Below are 18,295 nucleotides of genomic sequence, written 5' to 3' on the forward strand. Positions count from 1 at the left end.
CAGCGGACTTATGCCATCATTTGGCTAGAATCAGTTGACATGGCCACCTCTGGCAGCAAGGGAGGTGGGGAAAACGAAGACCTTGCAAAAGGGGACAAGATTGCCAGGCCGGACTAGAATTCATCCAACTGCTCTGGGGAGTGGTAGGGTACCTGGTGTGGGCAGATGTTGGTTTCTGGAAAACGGAGAAATCAAGTTTAGGCCTAGGGAGGGAGGCCTCTTGTTGGACTGTAGGAAGGACGGGCTACCAATTAAATGGGGAGGGGGAGTTTGCAGAGGGGCAATAAGAGTCAATTCAGAGAATCTGACAAGCTTCAGCTGGGCCTGAAGAGCAGCTATCTGCCATGTGCCAGACGTAACTCGAATGCCACTTCGGGGATCCCCAGGTGAAAGGGCTGCTCGCTTTCCTCCCTCAAAGTTTGCACAACTGAGTTGTGACCCCCTCACCTGTGTCAGGTCTGAGCTGGAGACTGGAATCACAGTAATATACAATCCCTGCCCTGCAGAAGTTAACCGAAAACAGGTAAATCATAAGATCATGTGTATGGGTGGTAGTGGGATTTGAAATTGTGCAGGGAAAGGGTATTCTGCTGAACCTGTGTGTGCCTGGGCCTAGAGGTGTGGAAAGGCAAGGTGTGTTTTTGCCTGTGGGTATGGGTGGTGATAGTGAAGGAAATTACTGAAACAGACCCAGAATCATGAGCCTGTCTTGGGGAGTTTGTGATATGGTCAAGTGGGGACAGCCAATAGGCAGGTAGATGTAGAGAGCCAAAGAGGGAAATTTTAGTTATCACCAACATGTAGGGCTGGGAGCCCTAGCAGAGAAAAGGCTGGCAGAGTCTAGTGCACTGGTTCTCAGCAGGAGATAATCTCCCCCACCCCCAGAGGACATCTGGCAGCATCTGGAGACACTTTTGGTTGTGCCAACTGGTGGATGCTAGCGGGTAGAGGCCAGGGATGCAGCTAAACATCCTACAATGCTTCCTACAACAGAGAAATGTCAATAGTGCCTAAGTTGAAAAAACCCTGGCATGGTGGACTGGTTCTCAAACTTCTGGTCTCAGGATCCCTTTATATTCTTAAGAATTGAGGACATCCAAAGAGCTTTTGCTTATGTCATGCAGCCTCTGGAAAATTCCACCGCATGTGCAAGAGAGAATGACCATGAAAAAGTACTGTTGTGAATAGTTTTGACTTTGTGAACCCCCTGAAAGGGTTTCCTGAACCGGTAGAAAGCCTAGGACCACAGTTTGAGAATCTCTGGCCTGGTGTTTTAAGGTGCCAACTCTGGAACTGGAATTCCTGAGTTCGAACCACAGCTCCACTACTTACTAGGTGGGGCAAAGTGAATTAACGTTTCTGTGCTCAGCATCCCCATTGTTGCCCATAGGCAACCTGCTGCCTAAGACTACTATTTACGTGCAATAAAACACCTAAACAGGGTCAACTATTATTAGTACTGCAACTCCAACAAATATACCTGGCCTGGGGCTGACTTGCCTTCAACACGTTTATCAAGAGTATTTAAATCTAGTTCACGCAGGGAAGAGGCCCGAAGGGCTGGGCGGCGCCCTGGAAGTGGTGACCTCTTTTGCATTAGGTTTTGATGGAGGAGAAGGGAAGGGTAGTGCAATGAAATAAGGGTATTCTGGTCAGGCTAGCAAAAACGCCGCTCCCAGGATGGGGGCCCGCGGTCCGCAGCAGAGCATGGGACCGAGAAGACCTGGAACCTTTGTGTTCCCCTGAGCGCTCCCCAATACATGTCCTCGTCCACCCCGGGGACCTCTACCTGCACCTTCCACAGAACCGTTTGCCCCGACTCAACATGGCGTTAGAATCCCACAAGACACCTTTGTCTTCAGTTCCCAACTGGAGGCTTTACCCCGCCTATTCGTCGCAGAGATCACCGCCCAAGGTCCGATGCCCGCCTAGCCCCTCGAAGCGTCCGAGCGGGGTCTCCCTTTTCAAAATGGCAGTAGCCCCCCGGCTGTTTGGGGGGCTCTGTTTCCGTTTCCGGGGACAGAAGCCGGAAGTAGCATTTGTGGGGACTTTTCCTATCCCCAGCTGCGATGACTGTGAGAGGAGGGCGAACGGCCATGGCGGCGGTGGCAGAGAGTCCGGCGGCTGCGGCTGCGGCCGAGGACCGAGAGCCACAGCGTAAAGCGGTGCCGGGCCTGGAGAGCCAGCGGCGCCAGATCGAGAACGGCGAGAATGGGCGAGGGCATCCGCTGCGGGCGGGCGAAAGCTGGTGAGGCGGAGCTGCGAACGGAGCCTCGGCTAGGGGGGACGATGGGGGCGTTGGGGAAGGTGGGGGACGGGGCGGCGAACATCCGCAGTAGAGGTGCCGTGGGGCGGGGAGTGGCCTGTGAGACTGAGAACAAGAGATGCGGGGAAGTGCCTTGTCTGTGAAGGAGGCGGGGCCGGGCCTGTGTGGTGGAGCCTGCGGCCTGAGAACCGGAGGCGGTTTGTTGTGGAGAGGCAGGGGCGCGGATATATATTTTTTTAAACATCTTTATTGGATTAAAATTGCTTTACAAGGGTGTGTTAGTTTCTGCTGTATTACAAAGTGCATCACCTATACGTATACATATATCCCCATATCTCTTCCCTCTTGCGTCACCCTCCCACGCTCCCTATCCCACCCCTCTAGGTGAACACAAAGCACCGAGCTGATCTCCCTGTGCCATGCGGCTGCTTCCCACTAGCTATCTATTTTACGTTTGGTAGCGTATATATGTCCATGCCACTCTCCCACTTCGTCCCAGCTTACTCTTCTCCCTCCCCGTGTCCTCAAGTCCATTCTCTACGTCTGCGTCTTTATTCCTGTCCTGCCCCTAGGTTCTTCATGACCACTTTTTTGTTTATTTTTTGGATTCCATATATATGTGTTAGCATACGGTGTTTGTTTTTCTCTTTCTGGCTTCACTGTGTATGACAGACTCTAGGTCCATCCACCTCACTACAGATAACTCAGTTTCATTTTTTTTTTTAATTTTATTTATTTATTTATTTTTGCTGTGTTGGGTCTTCGTCTCCGTGCAAGGGCTTTCTCTAGTTGCGGCAAGTGGGGGCCACTCTTCATCGCGGTGCGCGGGCCTCTCACTGTTGCGGCCTCTGTTGCGGAGCACAGGCTCCAGACGCGCAGGCTCAGTAGTTGTGGCTCACGGGCCTAGTTGTTCCGCAGCATGTGGGATCTTCCCAGACCAGGGCTCGAACCCATGTCCCCTGCATCAGCAGGCAGATTCTCAACCACTGCCCCACCAGGGAAGCCCAGTTTCATTTCTTTTTATGGCTGAGTAATATTCCATTGTATATATGTGCCACATCTTCTTTATCCATTCATCTGTCGATGGACACTTAGGTTGCTTCCATGTCCTAGCTATTGTAAGTAGAGCTGCAGTGAACATTGGGGCGCATGTGCTTTTTTGAATTATGGCTTTCTCTGGGTATATGCCCAGTAGTGGGATTGCTGGGTTGTATGGTAGTTCTATTTTTAGTTTTTTAAGGAACCTCCATACTGTTCTCCATAGTGGCTGTATCAATTTACATTCAGGGGGGCGGATCTTGAGAAGAAAGGGCCACGGCGGCGGGGTCAGGCTCGCGTGGTGGAACTAAGAACCTGGGAAGGAGGTTTTCTCAGCAACAGAGCGGGGCAGCGTGGTCTGCGCGACGGAACGTAGCATTTGAGGGCGGCCCGCGGTGCTCTGCCGCGCCTGACAACGGAGGCGAGGCGGGTGATGTCAGGCGGAAGAGCGAAATCGGAGCCGAAAGGCTGAGGGGGGAGGGGAGTCGGAGCCTGCGTGATGGAGGGAGCTGGAGCCTGGGAACGAGGCTTGTGACGTAGGCCGAGGGGCGTGTCCTGGGGCAGAGGAAAGACTGCAGAGGGGAGGTGGTGCCTTGTGAAGCAGAAAATGGCGCCTGCGAATGAGCAAAGTTTGTGACGCGGCGAGGTTTTTGCCTCTGGCCGAGCCCTTCTTCCCAGGACGGGAGAAAGTGCAGGTGATTGGCACGGGAGGGGCCTTCGATGTTACATTTGTTTTCTGTTTTGTAATGCTTTGTTTTTGTAATCAGGAACAAATAGCTTTTTAAAATGTCAACGCGTATCTTGATAAATCGGCTTGTTTAATTGATTTCTTTGCTAACCAGTGCTTGAAATGTACTGTTCCTGGGTTCATTTTATTTCTCGCCGAGTTGTATCTCGTTTTTTAAGTTGTGAAATACGTAAGACCTGTAAAGATTATATGAAACGTTTACGTAGCCCAGGTTGATGGACATTCTATAAAAATAAACGGCCTGTGCTCTTCAAAAATTTCAAGGTCGTGAGAGACAAAGGATGAAGAACTGTTCCAGACTGAAGAAATTAACGGGATTTAACGAGTCATGATAACTAAATGCAAAGTGTGATCCTGGGTTGGATCCCGGAGCAGAAAAAATAAATTATTTAAAAATAAGTTTTTTCTCATAAAATGAATTTTCTCTCTTTTACTGTAAAAGATATGAATGGGGAAATTGGTAAAATTTTACTAAGGTCTGAAGATTAGCTATTAGTACTGCTAATTCCTTGCTTTTGATAATTGTATTTTGAGTATGAAAGGGAATATCTTTGTTTTTAGGAAATACATGCCGAAATATTTAGGGGTAAAGAACCATCGTATAAGCAAGCTTACTCTGAAATCGTTGAAAGAATGGCATATATAAAAACGTATTTAAAGGAATAATCGAGCAAATGGGTAAAATTTTAAATTTGGAGAATCTGGATGAAGGGCACGCGGGAATTCTTTGTATTATTTTTGCGATTTTTCTGAGTCTATTTCAAAGTAAAAAATTTAAAGAATAATAAAAAAATTTGTGAATTAATCACCTAGGTTAAGATTCAGACCGTTACCTTAAGAAATCCTTCTGTGCCCCTTCCAGATGAAGATCCCCCTCCCTGCCAGGGGAAGTTATTACCCTGAATTTTTAATTTCGTTAACATTTCCCCACCATTGTATGCATCCCTGAATAGTATTTGTGGTCTAAGCTTTCATTTTATTGAGGATATATATGAAATCAGACTGGATGCACATGGTGTGCCCTTTGCATCATGTCAGGTGGGTACTCTGTATTCACGTGACGTCATTGGTGATGTTAGCCTTGATCACTTGGTGAAGGTATCTGCTGGGTTTCTCCACTGTGCAGGTACTGTTTTCCTCTTTCCGTACACAGTAATTCTTTTTAAAAATAATTTATGTCCATCCTTTCCTCAAAATGTTTTAACAGTCTTCCCATTTTATTCAATGTAACTGCTAAAATTCTTACAATGACTTGCAAGGCTCTAGGATTGCGAGGCTGGTCCCTGGCTCTGATCTTCTCCCATGCTCTTCTGATTTCCCTCCCCCTCACTTTCCCCATCCGGCCATGTTGGACTCTTGCTGTTCCTCGAACGCCTCAAGCATGCTCTCACCTGAGAGCCTTTAGGAGTGAGGTTTGCTCATTTTACAGAGTTATTTAATCACAGTACTAGCGAAATATATATTCCTGTTACTGGAGAGACAAGTTGAGATTCCCCAAATCGGAAATATGGAACTGAGCAGTTTGTTTTACCATTACACTATAGCTCTCCAGCAAGGCAAAACCTCAATCCATCCTGAGAATAAACAATAACAGGAACGTTTTTATAGCCCATTTGGAGGTGTTCGGAAGGGCGGGGGGGGGACTTTGGTTTCTGCCCCATCCTACCTTTACAGCCTTGTGACAATACCCTTTAAAATTATCCCACCAGTACCAGGTTTCCTCTTGGGGTGTTGAAAATGTTTTGGAAGTAGATAGAGGTTGTGGTTGCACAATGCTGAATGTACTAAATGCCATTGAATTGTTCACTTTTTAAATGGTTAATTTTATGTCATGTGAATAAAAAATTATGCTCTGTCAATAAAAAAAATTTATCCCATCGATGTTGGTTCAGTGAAACCAGTTTATCTCTGCTTTTGTGGATAATATGCAGCATTTTTCCTTAGCTCCATTTTTTAATGCTTATCTAGAGCAGAGCACCTCAAGATTCTTTAATTTGCTGTCTATTTTATAGGGGTTTGCTGCAGTGGTCAGGAAATTTGTGCTTATAAAGCATTTCAAAGTCATGGACTAACCCCAAATCATATACCTAATATCCATATTAATATTTGCACCTTCTATCTTTTGTCAGCTGGCATATTTGGGCGGGCGCATTTAATTAATTTGGCCATCTAAATTGATTTAATTTCTAGGAGAAGCTTAAATTTTAAGAGAAAATTCAAATCTGTGATAGTTTAGCCTCCTTGGCAAATTTTCGAGGATGAACCATCTAAAACAAATCTGGGATAGCTGGAGTCTCTAGGTCTGTGCAGGGTGGGGATAGTTTCCTAACAGAGGTAAGCAAGCATGAGGTTCTCTTTGCTCAGGTTAAGGAAGGTGGGTGGCTGGGTTCAGTATTGCAGAATCGACTGTGATGTGTGAAGGGGAAGCAACGTCTCACTGGAGCTTAAGAGACTAGCCTAGAAATGTTGAGGGTTTTCTGTCAATGGAGAAGTCTGCACAGCATGGGGAACCGTTACCCTTAATGAAGACCCTAGAACTAAACCGACTGAAATTTTCACACGTTTGGTTGGCGATTGCTGCTATAGCTCTTACAAAAGGTAAATATGCTTTGGCCACTGGATCTAATGAAAGACTGAAAAAAACAATAGGCCTCTGACAATTCCCCTCTAATTGAGTCGGCACCCTTAGTACCTGTTCAGACTTTTTGTGAACCAAAAAGGGAAAGGAGTTTGTGAGTCTAGCATCCTGGAGGGGGGATCTTTTGGTAGACAGTTACTGTACTAGTCTTTGTTGCTTGAACATTATGCTTTTTAGCTTGAAAAGTATGCAGTTATTGAAAGATATTTATATTAGTATATCTAATTATATATAATTAATAACTAATCTAGGAAGATAAACTTTCTTTTTGGTTTGTCATTTTTAAAAATATCAAGTTTGAAAAATGAAAGCTTTTCTGAAATTTTCAAGTTAATTAAAATTGGGGGAATTTTGGATAAACCTAATGATGCTATTGTCATTCCTTTTATAGGGCAAAGGAGCAGATCTTTGTGGTATCTCCCAGAGATAGTTTAGACAGAAAAGAACATCTTAACAGTGTTGTTATTCTGACTTTGGCCTGAATTTGTGAAAGACAAAGGAAGAATAGTTGTTTTTTAACAAGATATAAATTGAAGTAAAGACAAGAAATATTTATAGTCAACCTCGTAAAACACAGTAATAAATAACAAAGATTTTTAGGAGCTTAACTTTTTTTTAAAGAAAGAATTATTTTTAAAAAATGAGCTAAGGAGATGTCAGAAGGTACCAAGAGTTAACAGTAATTTGGTGACAGAAAAAGGAACTTCCAGTCTGGGCATAAATTAATGTAGTCATTTTACAGAAAAATGCCCAAATTCTAATTTTTCTCCTTTGGTACATTATTCATGTAACAATTTATAGAAAGGATTTATTTATATGCCTGCCTTATTTATGTATGTAGGCTTATACAGATATGTAAATAATAAATTTAGAACAATGTAATAGCACATTTACCATCTGAATAAGCTAACAACCTTTTAATAAAACAAGTAGGAAACCATCTCTTAGTTTACATCCATATTTCTATTTCTCTGTAATTATTATACCTAGTGTAATGATTAACCAGAATAACCAATATTTTCTCCAGACACAAGAGAAATCTAGAGGACAGACAATATTTTTAGTAATTTCTTTCCATAAGCACATATTTCATATCATTTTAACAAATTTGAGGAAACACAAACATAAGTGACTTTAGGAAGATCCATTTTATTTCTGTATACTAGCAACAAGACGTTAGAAAGTTAAAATTTGAAAGATACCATTTACAGTAGCAACCAAAAAAGTTGAAGTGTAGGAGTAAATAACAATGTGATGCTTTTTCATTAGACAATGACAACTCTGTCATGACTGCCACCTGAGCTGACAGATTATGAGCCATCCCAATTCAGAGATGTTAAAAAAGTTTTTGTGTCTTTGAATTGAAAAAACATGCTAGTGATACTTTGTGAAAATTTATGTAAAACTTCAGTCTTCTATGACGGCTTTAGAAATCCAGGTTGTAGCCAGGTCTGGAGGTTTTGCTTACCACTCTAAAAAGTGATTTTAATGTTAATCTTCCTTAAAAATCTGCTTTTAAAAAAACCCATTGAGCTGTGGCTCCTTTTGCTTCGAAGGTCCCATTAACAATAAACTAGCTTTACTGAGTAACCTCATAGACCATCAATGGAGGCAATTAAAACCTTGAAGGGGAGGTGAAGGTACAAGTGGCAGAGGGTAAGGTCCGCGATGGGGTTTTCTAGATGAGTGATGGGAAGTGTCTGTGGCTTGAGCCAGTGGAGTGGGGAGGGTGTGTGTTCCTGGCATGAATGAAGTACGGGGTCTGTGGGGGTCACTGCAACCCCCAAAATAAATAAATGAATAAAAACCCACAGAAAAGTTTGCCTATTTGGGCAACATGTGACTATTCCAGGGTTTTTCTATCTCCCCATCCCCCTACCTTTCTGATCCTTTTTTAAACAAAGAAAAGTTGCCATTTTAAGGAATCCAATTTATAGAGTTAAATCGCTGGAAAACTGTTACGTATTTTTTATCAGTTTTGTAATTTTTTTAAAAAAGTGTTTATTTGAGGCTGTTAAATACTTGGGACAGCCTTTTATGTGTCAACAATTCCATAGCAGGGACTTCCCTGGCGGTCCAGTGATTAAGATTCCGCACTTCCACTGCAGCGGGCAAGGTTCGATCCCTGGTCTGGGAACTAGGATCTTGCATGCCACGGGTGGGCGCAGCCAAAAAAAAAAAGAAAAAAAAAATTCCATAGCAGAGCAGGTTTGTGTTGGAGTTGGAGGGGGGAACGAGGATTACGTGTACATGAACTTTTTTGTCTAAGCCCTGGGATCGGAACAGTAACAGCTAATGTTCATTTAGCACTTATTATATGTCAAGTATTTTGCAGACTTCAGAATTTCTCATGACATTTTACAAAGGCAGATTTCAACAGTCCTAAATGTTTATCCTAGTAGTGCATATAAAAGTCTCCTTTAAAAGAGAATAGGTCAAACTGCACTTAAAGGTGGTTCAGGTGGTAAATTTTATGTTTTTAACCACAGTTTTACATAAAGAGTGAGCTAGTCACCATACACTTAGAAATTTACTCTAAAGCCAAAATAAATCCTAAATAAGAAATTATTTTTAAGATGGCAGTATACAGTTTTTGAAGGAAAACTTTATGATTCTTTTAGCAGTTGAAATTCTTTTTGATTTCTGAGCGGGTTTTCAGAATTTAACAATCCATTTCTTAGCTGAAGATTTTTGTATCCTTTACAAACACTGCACATTTAACAAATGGCTAAGTCTTACAACATTAGCTGCAAATAAGTTATTTTGAACCTAATTTGACTGTGTTACCCCACAGACTAATACAAGTGAATTATTGTTTATTCCATAATAAAATCTCCTGTTTTCTGGCACCATGGGTATGGGTATGGGTTTTGTTTTGTTTTGTTTTTTTGCCGTTATTGAGCACACTTTCTGTTTTTAATCATCAAATCTCTTTTAGTATCCTAAGAAGTTAAGCATTCTATCCAAATCTGGATTTCACTGAATACATTTTGCTTCTAATTTATTTTTATATGATGCTGAAAATTTTTTTAAATGTTGAATTATGGGAAGAATTTCTTTTTTTAATCGGAAATATAGTTGGCGTATAGCGCTGTATTAGTTTCAGGTGTTCATGAAACTTGTCATCTTGACTTGTAACATGTTGATACTTTTAGTCTAATAACCGTGTGAAGTGGTACCACTAACCCCCAGATAGCCGTGTGACACCCCTGTCACCTGTCTGGTCCAGGTTCCTCGTGGAGCAGCACTGGTACAAGCAGTGGGAAGTATACGTGCAGGGAGGAGACCAGGACCCCAGCACCTTCCCTGGTTGCATCAACAATGCTGAGCTCTTTGAAGGTACCAGGCTTCTGCCTCCCAACATCAGCCAAGCCTGGACTTCTTGTCATCTTTGTCCCCGCAAATGATCATGAGCCCCTTTTCTGTGCTAGGTCATTGGTGAGATGGCCAGAGTGACTCATCACTTTCCTTCCCTGATTGTTCCTCTGCCACCTCCCCCCGCCCTCCTGCAGACCAGGTAAACTGGCGCCTCAAGAAGGGACTGGTGGAAGGTGAGGACTATGTGCTGCTCCCAGCGGCTGCTTGGCATTACCTGGTCAACTGGTATGGTCTAGAGCATGGCCAGCCTCCCATTGAACGCAAGGTATAGTGGGTGGGGAGGGTGCTGGGGGGTGGCTTTTATAGGGCGGGGAGCGTAGGAGGAAGGCCTCCATAGGCCCAGGATGTGTGTCCAGACCTGTGTGTTCACGTATGCTGTATCCATACACCTGGGTCTGCCCTCTCCTCCTCTCCCAGGTCATTAGACGGTATCTTGCTGTGTCCCCTGCATCTGCTCGCCTGTGTGTGCTCCCCTCACAGAGCCTCGTACATGTGTCTATGCCATGTGTGTTTGTCTGTGTGGATGTTCCTCTGATCTCAAAGGTCGTCGTTCCTGTGTCCATATGTGTGTTGGGTGGGTACACCTGTGTGTGCATCCTTCCCTCCTTCCAGGTCGTGGAGCTGTCCAGCATCCAGAAAGTTGAAGTGTACCCAGTAGAACTGCTGCTCCTTCAGCACAGTGATATGGACACAGCTCACACTGCTCAGTTCAGCCACACAGATTCTGTTGGTGAGTCTAAGGGTCGCAGAATGGGTTGGCATTCCCAGCCACGGTCACAGCTCGGTGACCTAAGGAATCTGATGCCAAGATGGGTGGATCCTCCAGGGTCCCAGGAAGACCTTGAATGTGCTCCATCACCCTCCACAGACCTAGTTCTGCGCACCGCTCAAGAGCAGTTTCTGGTGAGCCCCCAGGAAGAGACACGGCTGTGGATCAAGAACGCGGAGGGCTCTTTTGAGAGGTTGTGCAACACACGTGTCACAGTGCTTGACGCCGCTCTCAAGACTGGGCAGGTAAGGGTGGGGAGGGCTTCTTGGCCCACCACCCGTGCTCAGGTTGGGGGAAGTGAGGGCTAGGTGTCCATGGGCCCTCCATGAATGCCTTTCCTGATCTTTACTCCTCTTCCTCCAACCCAGGTGGTCATCATGGAGACCCGAAACAAGGATGGCACTTGGCCCAGCGCACAGCTGCCCGCCATGTGAGCCCTTGGGGTTTCCAGTCCAGAGTGGGATCCCACAGTAGGCAGAACAACTGAGCCCAAGAGCACATTCCACCCACAAGTAGTAGGTCCTCAGCTGATAAGAGTTTCTCATCCGTCCCAGGAGCAGCGCGTCGGAGGAGGATGAGGACTTCCAGGGCCAGCCGGGCATCTGTGGTCTCACCAATCTGGGCAACACGTGCTTCATGAACTCGGCCCTGCAGGTTGAGCCATTAGGTCTAGGTCTGGCACTGCGCAGGGATGGATTTGAGCGTTGGAGACTGGGGACAGAGCTAGGGGGGTACTGCAGGGCAAGGGGTCAGTTGGAAGCTGGGGCCCCACAGTCTGGCTCGACATGCCCACGTTACTTTCTGAAACGTTAATGCCTCTTCCTTCCACTTGCTCCCTGCTTTCCCTTGTCTTCTCTCCTTCGTCACCACATTCTTCCTTCTCCTGAAATTCTTCTCTCCCCTACTCCCCTGCCCCTTCTCTTTCTTTCCCCTTCCTCCTGTCTCCCTTTCCTCTGTCCCCACATTGGTTACCTCTCTCGCCTCTTCATGCACCTGGCCCCTGCCTTCTGCAGTGCCTCAGCAACGTGCCACAGCTCACCAACTACTTCCTCAAAAACCGCTACCTGGAGGAGCTCAACTTCTGCAACCCACTGGGCATGAAGGGGGAGATCGCAGAGGCCTATGCGGACCTGGTGAAGCAGGCGTGGTCCGGCCACCACCGCTCCATCGTGCCCCACGTGTTCAAGGTGTGGCTCAGCCCTGGCCGATTCCTCTGTGCCCCCATCCCCCAACTCCCTCACGCTCTGACGGCCCTGCCCATCTTCTCAGACCAAGGTCGGCCACTTTGCGTCCCAGTTTCTGGGCTACCAGCAGCATGACTCACAGGAGCTGCTGTCGTTCCTCCTGGATGGGCTGCACGAGGACCTCAATCGTGTTAAGAAGAAGGAATATGTGGAACTGTGCGATGCTGCTGGGAGGCCAGATCAGGTGGGCGCTCCTGGAAGACCCCCATCCTGAGAGCCTCATTAAAGCCACTAGGGCCCTGCCTCAGGAATTTTCTGGCCTCCTTGGAGTATCCCGCACACCACCATTTTCTATTAAGCTCCTCTTCCCTGACCTCAGTCCCAACCTTGGCTCCAATGCCACATCTGCACTCACGCCCAACCCAGAGTTAACCCCCACCTGGTCTCCTGCCCCAAATAACCCCCGGCCCCGACAGTGAACGCAGTCTCCAGATAGCCCTCACTGTAACTCTGCCTCTGGACTTTACCGGTGGCCGTAACCTTAACTTTAATCCCATGCACATCCACCCCATGGTTTTCCCCGGCCCCGGGCAAGCCTCACCACCCACCATGACACTCAACAGGAGGTTGCTCAGGAGGCCTGGCAGAACCACAAACGGCGGAACGATTCTGTGATTGTGGACACTTTCCATGGCCTCTTCAAGTCCACGGTGGTGTGCCCTGATTGTGGCAACGTGTCTGTGACCTTCGACCCCTTCTGCTACCTCAGTGTCCCATTGCCTATGACCCACAAGAGGGTCATGGAGGTCTTCTTTGTCTCCATGGACCCCCGCCGCAAGCCAGAGCAGGTATGGGGGGAATGGGGACAGGGGACGTAATGAGGAACATGTAGTCAGAGTTCGTTTGATTACTCTTGTCGTACCTCAGGGTTTCCTTCACTAACTCACCACACATCCTTCTGCTCTTTTGTGGATACCGTTCCTCCCTCAGCACCGGCTCGTGGTCCCCAAGAAAGGCAAGATCTCGGATCTGTGTGTGGCTCTGGCCAAACACACTGGTGTCTCGCCAGAAAGGGTGAGGCTCTGCAGATAGAAGGAGGGTGGAATTCAGGGGCAGGGGGGCAGAGAGAGGCAGAAGGGCCTGGGGGAGACCTGGCAGACTGACCGGTCCCCTCTCTGCATCCCATTCTCAGATGATGGTGGCCGATGTCTTCAGTCACCGCTTCTACAAGATCTACCAGCTGGAGGAGTCTCTGAGCAGCATCTTGGACCGAGATGATATCTTCATGTGAGTGAGAGGACGAGGGGAGATGAGGGCTTCTCAGGAACCTCCTCCGTTAACCACCTTCCCTCTCCCTTCCTCGGCCTGATTCACAGGGCACCTGCGCAGCTCGGGGCTTCGGCCATGTGCCTTAGTGGGGCAGGGGGCTAGGGGCTGTCAGTGAGTGGGGCGCCACATCCTTATACAGGGTGTCCTTGGGTGTTTTCCTCCTTGTTATGTGAGGGAGGCTCCTGTTTCTTTATTTTAGTCAGCACTTAACTAGTACCTTGTATGTACCCGATGCTGATCTGCACTCCTTACTCACATTGCATGCCTCAAAAACCCAAGTGGTTTTTGAAATGGGGAACACTAAGATGCTTTCTGAACATGAGAACATTCAGAGCAAGTTTGAAATCTTTGGGTAACTAAAATAGAAGGTGCTTTATGAGTAGAAAAATTTTTGTACACCAAGCAGTTTAGTTTTCCAAAAAGAAAATGGTTTTAGATCCCTGTGTCACAAAAAATTTTTGTCAACTCCCTCAGTGCGCTGATAACACCGAAGTACTTTATCTAACATCACATAAACAAAGGGCTGTGTAAATCATCCAACAGTTTGTAAAATACAGAACCCTGGGTAACTCTTCGGACCCTTTTAAAAATATTTTCAGGCTGTGAGTGGTGAGTGGCTGGAGCTACTGGGGTAGAATCCTCGAATCCCTCTTGGGTGTTCTGATCAGGCGTGACCTGATGTCCATCCCCCACAGATACGAGGTGTCAGGCAGGGCTGCTATTGGCGAGAACTCCAGAGAGGACGTTGTGCTTCCTATCTACCTGCGGGAGCGCACCCCAGCCCGGGACTACAACAATTCTTACTATGGCCTGATGCTCTTTGGGCACCCGCTCCTGGTGTCGGTGCCCCGGGACCGGCTCTCCTGGGACGCCCTGTATCACATCCTGCTGTACCGCCTCTCGTGAGTCTGCTGTTTGGGGTCAGGCAGGGAGGTGGGGTCAGAACTCAGATCCGGGCGTCTAGCTGCTTAGTTGCCACCTCCCGTCTGCATCCAGAAGACAGCTCAAACTTAACATGGCCAGAGAGGAACTTGTAGGCTTTTTTCTTTCTCTAAATTTCTGACTTTGCACCACTTCTCCTAGGTGCTGGGGATACACAGAGGTGAACAAGACAGACAAAATGCAGACTTCATCTTGTACTTAGTTGTCTCTTCCTTGGAGAGGCTTGGTTGTTTGTGTTTTTACTGATAGATTTTCATTGTGCTTAAAATCCAGAGTCCTTACCAAGGCAAACAACAGTGCGTTATCTGGCTTCACCTCTCTCTCATGTTGCACTTACAAGTGCTTCTCAGAGGCCTTCCCTGATGGAAATTTACAGCTGATTGTGTGCCTGTTTACCAGTGGCTTATCATACTTAAGATCCACGCTCCTTAACTGTGGCACACAAGATCCTACATTGTCAGGCTGCCTCTTCCAGTGTCCCTCTGACATCTCCTGAGACCTTCCGGGCTCCTTCTTAAGAACTGTCTGTATGTGTGGGTTTACCAGTGGCTTCCCATCATAAGCAAAGTAGGATTCTGGGCTCTGTCCTCCCTGCTCTCGGGTCCCTCCTTGAGAGTCTCCTCTGCTCTGTTGGCAGACGCTATGTGACCAGACCCAGCTCGGATGACGAGGATGATGGGGATGAGAAAGGTGAGGAGGAGAAAGGAGAGAGGATCGGCAAGGATGAGGGTCTGTACAAGCAGTCCCATGGCCTGAGGGAGGGTCAGGGGGTTTGGGGTCGGTCTGGCCCACACAGGGTCCACATGGATGTGTATTGCAGCTCAACCCCCTGGGGCTCACACATTTCCACCTCTGACATCCTCTCCTGTCCCAGCAGACCTGGAGGATAAGGACAACCTCCCTAAGCCTGGACATGTGGCTGGGGGCAGCTCCCAAGACCCTGGGACGGAGCAGGCTGGGCCCAGCTCTGGAGTCGCGGGCGGGAGCCGGGCCCCCGTGGACAACTCCCCTGGACCATCCCACTGGCCCCAGAGAGCACGGCGCAAGCACCTCTTCACCCTGCAGACAGTGAATTCCAATGGGACCAGCGACCGCTCGACCTTCAACGAGGATACCCATGGTGTCTCCTTCAGCTGTGAGCCAGGGTTGGGGAGGCGGGAGGGGGGTTTGCTTGGCAGCAGGGCCCATGACCACCTCCCCTCGCCCCCAGCCCAGCCGTACATTGCCATCGACTGGGAGCCAGAGATGAAGAAGCGTTACTATGACGAGGTGGAGGCTGAGGTAAACGAGATCCTGGGGATGGGAGGCACTTTCACCTTGCGCTACACACAAAGTCCGTGCTCTTAACCACTCGGCGTGTGTCTTCCACCCTGACTCCTTTTTATCCCCCACAACCCCCATCCTCATACCTGGCTGTCCATTCCCCCAACCTAGGGCTACGTGAAGCATGACTGTGTTGGGTACGTGCTGAAGAAGGCTCCGGTGCGGCTGCAGGAGTGCATCGAGCTCTTCACCACCACTGAGACCCTGGAGAAGGAAAACCCCTGGTGAGGGCCCAGAACAGGGCCTCTGGGGGTGCAGTTGGGTGGGACCACCTCCTCCAGTCCGTCACCACTAAATACACCTCCTTCCCCCTCCCCCTCACTCGAAACCTTCCTGCCACTCTGGCCACCAACACCCCAAGCCTATTCCTACCTCACAGCCTTTGCCTGGGCTGTTCCTTCTCCCAGGGTCATTCTTCCTCTAGTTATCTACAGGATTTGACCTCCATTTTGCTCAGGTCTCTGAGCAAATGTTAGCTCATCAGAGAGACCGTCTCTTACTCTTCTGTTAAAAGCTGCTCCTCTCCCAGCCATCAGCTCCCTCCATTCCCTCTTTCTAGCTCTGTAACGCCACTTGATGTCACCTCCTAGATCCCCTTTTGCATCGTTTTTTTTGTATTTTCTGTTAGAGTGAACCCCTTAAGGGGGAAGACTTTTTAAGTTCACTGTGTGTCTCTTCTCACTGATTATAATGGTGTGGGCTGTGCAGTAGATACTCATTAGATCCTTGCAGAATAAACAAAACAGAAAAAGAGAACCAAAAAAGACAAAACCAGTCTCAAAAATAAGAGCGGCATCTCCATGGAGCAGAAAGGGAATAGAAATACAAAGTAGTGCCAAAGGACTCAACGGTAGACCGTCAGTAAATACCTGGCGAGTGAGTCAGTGAATAAAATAGAAGAGAGAAAACTGGAGTGAGAGAGGCAGGCTCTAAAAGAAGACTAGTGTCTCACAGACTGGAAGCCAAACAAAAACACACGCCAGTACAAAAGTGTATACAGTGGGGAGTTGGTAAGTACTTGGCAGGATTTTAACGTGTCAAGAGAGCAAACTAGAGTAACAGGCAGGCTAGGAGTAAGAGCAGCATCTCTGGACGAGACGTGGCCCACGAAGGCCGCACGGCACAAAGAGCATGCGGTAGGTGCTCAGAAAGTGTATGTGTCCTGACTCGGGCTCCATCTCTAGGTACTGCCCCAATTGCAAGCAGCACCAGCTGGCCACCAAGAAGCTGGACCTGTGGATGCTGCCGGAGACGCTCATCATCCACCTGAAGCGCTTTTCCTACACCAAGTTCTCCCGCGAGAAGCTGGATACCCTTGTGGAGTTTCCTATCCGGTCCGGGGCCCGGGGAGGCTGGCTGTGGGGGGAAGGCAGGCAATGGGGAAGGGGGCGCCAGCAGTGTTAACCCTCTTCCCACCCACAGGGACCTGGACTTCTCCAAGTTTGTCATCAAGCCGCAGAACGAGTCGGCCCCAGAGCTGTACAAATATGATCTCATCGCAGTTTCCAACCATTACGGGGGCCTGCGGGATGGACACTGTATGTGCCAGGCTGTGGCAGGGCCGTGTGCTGGGGGGTCAGGATGTCCCCAGTGGGTGTCCCCAGATGTGTGAATGGGTGGCGAGGTCGTTAGGATGGGAGGAGTGAGAGCGGACGTGGACGCCTCTTAGGGGCAGGAGGGTGGGTGAGGACAGCTTCCCTTCTTTTATAGACACGACATTTGCCTGCAACAAGGACAGCGGTCAGTGGCACTACTTCGATGACAACAGTGTCTCACCTGTGACTGAGAATCAGATTGAGGTGTGATTTCCATCCTCCCTTCTCCCGACACCCTCCTCCCCGATCCACGCTGACTCCTGTCCTCTCCTTGCAGTCCAAGGCAGCCTATGTCCTATTCTACCAACGCCAGGATGTGGCACGTCGCCTGCAACCCCAGCCCAGCTTATCTGACCCCCCAGCGTCCCCAGCCTGTGGTACCCCAGCCAACTCTGAGTTCATGGATATAAATTGAGGGCCCCTGGCCCTGCCACAGGGAAGGTAGCCATCTCTGCTCTCTTCCTTCCCAGCTCCACCCCTGTCCTCTTACCTGTGTTAGGTGCCCCATGCCAGACGCCACAGCTTAGTCGTGGCTACTGTTCTCCTGTGCTGCTATATTGCTTTCTCCTGGGGAAGAAGAGGTCATGTCTCCTTCCAGCAGTGTGTTCCCTACCTGTGTTTGCCCCTTAGAGCATTAACCCTCCCTTCTATTCTCTATTTATGGTTGTCCCCTTCCCTCTTGTCCTCAACGTGGGGTGAACTGAGGGGTTGGTGGTGGGATGCACCTGAACACAGAGTGTATTTTCTTATTGAGACTCTGTACTTTCTGCTGTGTACATATAAACATGCCAGTGTGTTCCTTGGCAGTGTGGGTTTTTTTCTTTTAACATACTTACCAAGCACCAGTTTTATGCCTGTGTGCTTACTGAATGCCAGGTGTGTGATGGCTGCTGCTCTGAGTGCACCATCTCTGTGCCAGGTACTATTCTAAGTGCTTCTGAAGCACCATCTGCGCATCAGACACGATTCTCAGCACCAACTGCATGCCCAGTGTTTCCCAAAGCGTTTTGGAAATATCGACTCATAATCCTCAACAACAGTCTCACGCAGGAGTTGTCATCGCCAATTTCAGATGGGGAAACAGA

The 18,295-nt window shown here is 48.1% G+C and overlaps 1 protein-coding gene across 1 annotated transcript; it reads left to right on the top strand.

Moving 5' to 3' along the window:
* The first annotated feature begins 1,649 nt into the window (after positions 1–1,649).
* USP11 (ubiquitin specific peptidase 11) lies at positions 1,650–18,013 on the top strand. Its single transcript, XM_032619539.1, is given in 22 exon segments — positions 1,650–2,086; positions 2,088–2,248; positions 9,920–10,029; positions 10,203–10,333; positions 10,681–10,798; positions 10,937–11,082; positions 11,206–11,267; positions 11,392–11,491; positions 11,851–12,024; positions 12,107–12,265; positions 12,645–12,869; positions 13,012–13,095; positions 13,214–13,308; positions 14,046–14,252; positions 14,930–14,982; positions 15,170–15,412; positions 15,503–15,573; positions 15,727–15,839; positions 16,800–16,949; positions 17,038–17,153; positions 17,326–17,414; positions 17,488–18,013. Coding segments are annotated over 22 exon segments (3,006 nt in total). The 5' UTR covers positions 1,650–1,825; the 3' UTR covers positions 17,626–18,013.
* The last annotated feature ends 282 nt before the right edge of the window (positions 18,014–18,295 follow it).

The sequence above is a fragment of the Phocoena sinus genome, chromosome X (assembly GCF_008692025.1).
Source record: "Phocoena sinus isolate mPhoSin1 chromosome X, mPhoSin1.pri, whole genome shotgun sequence".
NCBI classification, from domain to species: domain Eukaryota; kingdom Metazoa; phylum Chordata; class Mammalia; order Artiodactyla; family Phocoenidae; genus Phocoena; species Phocoena sinus.